At 42.9% G+C, this 7906-nt stretch overlaps 2 protein-coding genes across 5 annotated transcripts; both read left to right on the forward strand.

The window, feature by feature from the left end:
• Positions 1–252: 252 nt before the first annotated feature.
• LOC116925427 (E3 ubiquitin-protein ligase Topors) lies at positions 253–2522 on the forward strand. Of its 4 annotated transcripts, XM_032932134.2 has the most exons (6): positions 258–405; positions 460–711; positions 782–936; positions 1016–1610; positions 1670–2106; positions 2183–2522. In XM_032932134.2, exons 2-6 carry the CDS (start codon positions 484–486, stop codon positions 2385–2387), a joined length of 1620 nt encoding a protein of 539 aa, XP_032788025.1. In that variant the 5' UTR covers positions 258–405; positions 460–483; the 3' UTR covers positions 2388–2522. The 4 variants fall into 4 exon arrangements, with proteins under 4 accessions (XP_032788024.1, XP_032788026.1, XP_032788027.1 ...); XM_032932133.2 differs by having other exon boundaries at positions 253–711; XM_032932135.2 differs by having other exon boundaries at positions 253–711; positions 2186–2522.
• Positions 2523–2996: 474 nt separating this feature from the next.
• Positions 2997–5626, forward strand: LOC123473868 (serine/threonine-protein kinase WNK-like). The gene has a single exon (XM_045175444.1). The coding sequence runs from the start codon at positions 4306–4308 to the stop codon at positions 5527–5529; it is 1224 nt and encodes a 407-aa protein (XP_045031379.1). The 5' UTR covers positions 2997–4305; the 3' UTR covers positions 5530–5626.
• Positions 5627–7906: the final 2280 nt, after the last annotated feature.

The following is a 7906-nucleotide window of genomic DNA, read 5'->3' on the forward strand; positions in this document are numbered from 1 at the left end:
TAAATTTGAAAAGGAACCACGTAGGCAGACCAATTCTTCTGCCGTTGACACTAGAACCTGCTAGAACAATGCCAGATTAGAACGAGATTTCAGCATTATATCAAATAGTAATTGATTTTGTCTGAAGAAAGTGTTGTCTTAGTTTAAAATATTACAAAAGACTAATTTGTACTTTTTTTTATATCTTGTGTTTTTTCATTAATTTACGAAATTAAGACGTCCAAATTCAACGAATGGCAACGTTCTGCCTCATTTTTCTTTCTCTCATTGTGTAATTCTGAAATCATAACTGTACTGTGTATTTACGCTCTAGCACGAAACTTAATCAACAAATGCGTTAAGGGTTTAGTTAACTTGTTATGATATCTTAAATATGGTTTATGTAGTATCCTGGTTTCTAATTCGGCAAGTAACCCATTGAGTTTTTCCCTGTCAACTCACGCGAGCCATACATTTCAGGTTCTCACAGTTCTATAATCGGTTATGTCTTCGAACTCAAATGCCAGACGTGGGGTCCCAAAAAAACGCAAGATTTTAGAAAAAATAGACAAATCAAAAAAGCCTTCAGCTTCCTGTCCATCTTCCCCAGACTCAGGCAGATCTTCACCAGACTCATCCTGTTCCATATGTCTTGGACGGCATGAAAACAAGTCCTACACTAATAACTGCCTTCATGAGTTTTGCTTTACTTGCCTACTAGAATGGTCCAAGGTATTAAATGAGTCTCCATAATTAGATGAACAATATGTTAAATGCTTATATATTTTTCTCTCATTTTTAGGTGAAACCAGAATGCCCGCTGTGTAAACAGGCATTCACTTCTATCATTCATAATGTGAGACCAAATCATGAATATGATGAGCATAAAATACCATTGGTAGAACCTCAAGAACCTGATCTTTTTGATGAATTGCTTCATCACCCTTTCCGTTACAGGTAAACATTTAAGCAAGAAGCAACCCCCTCTCCCAAGAAAGTTCATTTTAACAGAGTTAAACATTGGTTTTGATAATAGGACAACAGTCACTGCAGATAGAAGGAGAATGTTAGCACTGGAAAGACTTTACGCAATGAGGCAATTTGCACAAGAAGGTGTGCTACCACATGCAACTGAGCGTCGTCCCACGAGAAGTCGATTAACTGGGACGAGTACCTTTCGCCGTCGAGCATATCAAAGAGATCTGTGGGTTCGTCCACTGTCAGATATCACCGGCCGCTATCGCGAAACAACCCCCGAATTCTTTCAACTAAATCCTGCCATGACACATCGACTTGTGCCCTGGCTAAACCGAGAATTGAATGTTTTGTTGGTCAACCACGAGAATCGACTTTCATACGTTTTACAACTGATTCTCAGACTTATCACCCAACTTCATATTCGAAGTAGAGCTTTTCGTGAAGCTATTCAATCTTACATCGGCGCATATACTGAACATTTCATTCACGAGTTCTTCCAGTTCGCTCGCTCTCCGTACGATATGTACGGGTTCGACGAAAATGCTGACTACCAACCGAGAAACAATTTGCAACAAGAAGAAGTGGCCGTCAGCGAATCTAGTGATGAAGACGTGCCGGGCACTCGACCATTCAGTAATGAACAACATCGTGTGGTAATTTCGCTAAATCTAATTTTTGTGTTCCAACTTGGATAACGAAATTTTCTATCGAGGCCCCTCTTGATATTCCGTTACCCCCGTCCCCTCAACCTGGACCCAGTGGAATTGGTCGTGGTTCTTCTTCAGCTGCGATGATAGACGATGGACAAAGTTATTCGGCAGTTCAGGGACATTCAAATGCAGCACGAAGACCATCGGATGAGGATGAAGAGGAGGACGGAGATGTTGAGATCGTAGAAGTTGTCCGTCAGTCTTCCCCCGTGGTGATTACGTTGTCAGAATCCGAAGAGGACCGTGAAGAAGAGGTGGAGCGAAACGAAGCTAGCTCTTCAGCGTCACGTGGTAAGGCCCTCAAACAAAGAAGCCCTCCTAGCAACCGTGTTTACTCGCGCAGAGATCAGCAGCAGCAACAACGCACAAAATCAAAAAAGAAGAAAAGGAAGCGTGATCGCTCTACTTCTCGGTCGCCTGAACAACTGCAATCAACCAGGTATTCCATGCTGATGCTCCACACGTGCGTCAATCGCCAAGATTCATGATGTCACCATTTAACTACTACCTTCTAGCAGAGGCCGTTTTAGGAGAGAAACGGAAGAGAACAATAATGACGAAGCGGAGCTTTCAACTTCACAAATTTCAGGCGGTGTTGTCCGCTATTGGGATATGGACCCAGAAGAAATTCGCCGTCGGTTGCGTAATGACGGGCAATTCAACCCGGAACCTTCAACGAGTGGAAGCAGACGTCGTCAAAAGCGAGGCAGAAACGATTAAAGGAAAATGTAACTTGAATTTAATCACATTTGATTTACCGTTACGTTTGTGTACTGCGTAAGGGAAAGTACCCAGCACCTTGAACGGGATGTATGTAGATACAGCAAAATTAAACAAGTGACGGTTTGCCCCTTTGCCTTGCTGGGTGTCGAATGACTATCACTTCACATGATGTTGTTCCTCCTTTTTCTTGTAAAAAGTGGAACCTTGGGGATGATTCTCTGGAAAGGGAAGTGTGCCAGCCATGAGTGTCGTTTCAAGAGTTCCGGTGTGCGTTTCTCATCAAGGTTGTGAGAGCCGTTCGAATGCAAAACCTGACGTAATGGGTTGTATTTAAGCAAATATTTTTGCTTGAACCTATCGTGCGGAAACTTTCGGGAAACCTTTGAGCGCCAAATAAAAAGAATGAAAAATCGAAATAAAACACAAGAATCTCAACTGCTATTGGCTCGACGCGTATCTCAAGGCTATATCGTTCCATAGTTCGTCAGTCACCTGATCCTGGGGACTTGAAAAAAAAAAAGGGTCGTTATTATTGACACAACAAGCCACTGCCAGTCGTCTACATCTGGCGCCCGCCCGACTGGCGTGTGTGTGTAGACTACTGGAATCGGAATGGCACTTTACTCCGTCGAGATGCAGTGACGGGCAGCTGTGTAGCTATCTTTAAGAAAAAGTGTGAATGTTTTGTTACTATTAGAGGACCGTGAGTATGGCTTATTGTTTAATAAGAGAAGGGGGGATTCGGCGAAATGTTTTCTGTATTCAGACAAGCCGTTGGTGATTCAACGGAAGACTGAGTATTTGGTATTTCGCGAGGCCGTGAGGCTATGTCGTTTATTTTGGCCAATCGGTTTTTGTTGGTGTGCACGTAGCAAGAAGCAAAATTGTTTTTGCGATGACCTTGGCTAGCGACAATCAATCCTCTCATCTATTTGCACGCGTGACGTAACGCCAAACGCCAATAATACCGGGGATATATGCACTTGAGAGTCAACGCAAACGCATATTTTGGCGCATAGGGAAAAACAACAAAAACCTTGAATTGGAACACTCAAGGTGATGGCTGGAGCTGTACAATCCGCATATCGCGCTCGGGAGGAAAAATTTAAAGTTTTTCGCGGAAGTCTGTGCGGCCACCCCAAGAGACCACCAAAAAAACAAAGCAAAACACTTTTCTTTCCTTTATTGTTTTGGTGTTCATGATTGAGTCTGAAACCTTTGATCCGGTATTTATCGACCAGACAGTACCGGTTATTATCTGATTAGTTTTTATTTATTTTTCTCTGGAAATCGAGACGTTTCCGCTTATTTTTCCAACCCCCCAGGGCAGCCCCAGGGACACATTTCTTCTTCAAGGACATCTGCTATGTTCTACGACCGTTAGATGGCGTTAAGGTCGCGACTGGCTAAATCTGAAACCGACACATTTTTATCTATGTGCTTTTACTGCCGTCTGGTGCAAAAGCAGACTGTGGGAGACTGGGTAAAGGTACAGACATTCGTGAGGGCAGGAGCACTTGGCTGTTTGCCTCTGTGAGAACTGTACGTAAAGCTAGTGAGAGAGAGACGAAAAAAAAAAAAAGAGGTGGAGTTGTGTGTGTCCATGGTCGAAATTTTCCGTCGTCACACGTAAAAACACAATCTGATAAATGGACCAACTGGAAACATTGCAAGTTACAGTTTCGATGCCGTAATCCACGAAGTAAGTGGTATGAGTGAGCTTCCGTTCGTTAGTGAAACATTTTGTTTGTGTTTTGACGTTTTCGTGGAATTCTGCCCACTTCCTTCCCTCGCTATAGTAAAAAAGACTATGCAGAACGACTTCGAATTTACAACCCACTATAACAATCATTGTGTGCTCCTTTTCTTGATTTAGTGCTTAGTGAGAAAGCAGCCTGTGCATAGTGCCATCAATATGCCGAGAACTAAAGCTATCATGCCTAATAGGATAGCCACAAAAGCAAGAGAAGAGTCTGAAAAAGGACTTGGGGAAATATTGGGCCCCTCTACTCACACTCGTCAGATGAACAACACCATAAGAAATGTCTTCCAGACTCAATGCCAGTATGATGAACCAAGCCATAAGCTGGTATTGGGAGGCAGAAGCCCCAGTCAGAGCCCTTCACGCAGCAGCAGCAGCTTCCTCCACAACAGAAATTCTGCTTCCAGGCCCCCGATCAAGACCAACAGCAGAGAACACCTGGCTTCCGTTTCACCCAGGTCCGCCAACAACACACAATCCAACAATACTCCATTAAGTAGGATGGAGCAGTCTTGGCCCCCACCTTCTACTATTCCTGGAAAGCCTGGGCCTTCAAAAAGTGTGGAAGCCCTCAACCGTCAAGTCAAAGTTGTGCATACCACCAAGGTTTCCAAAATCCCATCACACACTGTTTCAACCAGACCCAGAGTTGGTATTCTCAACAAAGTGAAGAGGCAGAGCAGTATGTCAGAGTCAAGCCCAGCATCTTCCAATAAAGCAGAGGAGATCGCACCAGCCAGCAGTAAATTGGCCACAGATCTGATAAACCTCTCCATCTCAAAGACGCTTTGCCATCAAGAATCAACTGACCAAGACTCTGAGCCAGTCACCAGTCAAATCAAGTCAACTGAGTTGGAGCCTGTCACTCTGCAAACGCAGCCCGAAATTAAAGAGGAAAACGAGAAGAAGAACAGCCTCGAAACGATTACCAAAACGGATCCGCCACCAATTGGAGGTGGTCATCGGGAAAACGGTCACGAGAAAGAGGAGGAGAGTGATGAGACTCACGCAACTGAAGACAACGAAGAACAGGCAGTGGCCACGTCACCAGACGAACGTTTCCTCAAATTCGAGGAGGAAATTGGTCGTGGCAGTTTCAAGACCGTCTATCGAGGGCTTGACACGCAAACGGGAGTTTCGGTCGCCTGGTGCGAACTGCAGGTAAAACTTAGCCGACTATCGATTGTAGGTTTATTGTCCAATAGTAAGGGGGGAAAAAAAAGAGAGATAGAAAGAAACACGAAACCGGGTAATGTGAAACTTTTGCCATTGCAACGTCGTTCGGAAAAGTTGTCGACCTTTGTCACGGATCAGAATAGACGATCCATCACAGTTTTCCTGGGTTGTCTCACTTCCGGCTACTCCTCCTCGTATTAAATAAAAAATTCAAACGACTGACTCGTCGTCTCGTTATGACGTGGTCGAAAGGGTTGGTTCATGTTTTTAAGTGTCTACCACCAGCGTCTAGCGGCCTTGGATGCACATCGATGCCCTTCGCATTTTCTTCCCGGTTCCAAAAGACTTTTTGTTGTTGTCTATTTTCAAATGAGTTATTTTTGTGGGTGGGGTAGTCAGTTAGGATCGCTCCAAGCTTTCGTCTCTTGACTTAAAGAATTTTCAATGTTTTTGAAGAGAACTCAAAACTGAACCTGATAGGCGTCGATAACGACACGCGTTTAAAAAAAAAAAAAAAACAAGACATTTTTCTTAGGTTGTTGGCGTCTTCTGCTCGCTCTATCTCAAATAATCGCTCCAGTGTTAGAACAACTCCTGAAGGCCTCTGGTTAGAGTTCTTCGTTTTATTGTTCTTCTTCTTCTTCTTCCTCAAGTTCTCCTCGTGTGTTTTTCATTATTTCTCTTTTCCACTTCTATACCAAGGTCGTCCTTGGCTTTTTGGTCCGTTTTTATTGTGTCTCTTTCTCACTCATTCCAATAGCTGTGGTCTTTCTAAAAGAGTACCGTTTGCCCATTTTTTTTTGTTTTGTACTTGGTAAATACTCCGAGACAGGCCATGACAAACTCGTTTTGTTTTTCCTGCTGTGTAGTCTGTTTTTTTTTTTGTTTTTCTCGGTTATAGTTTTTGGCTCTGGCCAAAAGTCGGTTCATTTGGAAATGAAGCCGACAGCAAAAATTGAACCAAAATAAGTCTGTAGGACAGAGAAGGTACCGTGTCGCCTTGTCTGTGTCCTGAATCGATCCAGCAAAGCCAGACAGACAACGACCACGAAGTGACTTAATCTTATGCGGGAGTTCTACTTCTTTTTTTTTTTTTCCCGTGCCTCTTCGCAATCATCCCCACTCCCACGCTACTTGGTTTTGCTTTGATGCTGAGGTTACATCAAATGATTGTAATAAGCGGTGAACGTATTTGATGCTGGAAAGTAGAACCGAGATCGATTGGTCAATAACCAGGAAAAGGATCAATTCATTTGTACGTGTGTGTGATGTACTTGGCTCTCGAGTTATGGCCGTGTCCGTCTCCGATGACTTTACTTTGGCCGAATCAAATTGTAGGTTTTAAGTAAAGGAAACGGCTCATTTGTACCGTCTGATGACGTCCTCTATTCTCCTTCCCGCTAGTAGTCGCAAAAAATGGAATTGATCTTAGTAAATATTAAACGTGGAAAAGATTAAGTACGTACGATGGCGGTACCATGTCGTGCCCACCACTGCAACGCGCACTAAGGAGAAAACCCGCCTGCGGTCCTGACATTGACCGCATTTTCCCCGAATTTTTGCGCTCCTTCCTTCTCTTGGGTTTTTTCCTTCCACGAAATCTTCTCCTTTTCTGATAGACGAAGAGAAAACAAAGAAGTAAATTTTTTTTTCTTCTATTTAAATCGCTTGATTGGATTCGTAACGAAAGGATGTTTGGACGGATTGGCTTAATTCGCTTGATTTGTCTTTCGTGTTTTTTTTTTTTTTTTTACAGCACATACCACTGACATGTTTTTTTTTCCCCTTCCTCCTGTTCCCGATCTATGTTACTGCGTATTGGCGGTGTTTTCATGTTTTCACGGGACAATCAACATACCGAACGAGGCTTTGCATTGATGAAAGTGGGGGGGTAGGTTGGTTCCTCGCATTCTCAACACATCAATGTCAATTCCGTTGTTGCTTCATCTTCAAGGCGAATTTCAGCTTTTATAGGACGAATATGTGTAGAATTGAGGTTTTTTTTTTTAGATTTAAATAACGTCCTGTTTTTCCGTGAAAAATGATAAATTAATTCTTGTTATTGTTAATGAATCTGATCGAGACCTCGCGTGAAATTGAATGCTCAGCAATTTTGTTTCGTTAGATTCGCATCCTCTCCTTTTTTTTCTCTATCATTTCAATTGTTGTTTGTTATTACCGACACGAGGCGTTTAACGCACATGCAAGACGTGTTTGACTTACCGTCGTCCTTGACGTATGTTTTTATCTTATTTCGGCAACGTTTGGTGAATCGAACATCCGCACAGCGATAAAACACGGAGAGTTTTGTTCATTCAATTAACATTTCTCTTTGTGACGATTGATAACTTTGCGTGAGTAACCGATAAAAGCCAGTTCAAGGAGGGTCATTTAAATGTTCGATTGTGGAAGCACAAGAATGTTGACATTCTTATCGACATACTGTCGTCTAGCGGATGACGTCATTGATACATTACGTAAAACAAGCGACAAAATGGATTGAATACAGTCATGAAAAATTGCGCAGCATTATCACGATTGTGTCCGCTTGTTCGATTGCGCCAATGAATTCCATTTC

This window comes from Daphnia magna, linkage group LG6 (genome assembly GCF_020631705.1).
Source record: "Daphnia magna isolate NIES linkage group LG6, ASM2063170v1.1, whole genome shotgun sequence".
Classification (NCBI taxonomy): domain Eukaryota; kingdom Metazoa; phylum Arthropoda; class Branchiopoda; order Diplostraca; family Daphniidae; genus Daphnia; species Daphnia magna.

Excerpts from the sequence above, each read along its gene's own strand:
- LOC116925427 (XM_032932133.2), top strand. The coding sequence starts at position 484 with ATGTCTTCGAACTCAAATGCCAGACGTGGGGTCCCAAAAAAACGCAAG. Across the intron at positions 1,611-1,669 it reads GTAATGAACAACATCGTGTG|GCCCCTCTTGATATTCCGTT; the intron begins GTAATTTCGCTA and ends TTTTCTATCGAG. Across the intron at positions 2,107-2,182 it reads GAACAACTGCAATCAACCAG|CAGAGGCCGTTTTAGGAGAG; the intron begins GTATTCCATGCT and ends ACTACCTTCTAG.
- LOC123473868 (XM_045175444.1), top strand. The coding sequence starts at position 4,306 with ATGCCGAGAACTAAAGCTATCATGCCTAATAGGATAGCCACAAAAGCA.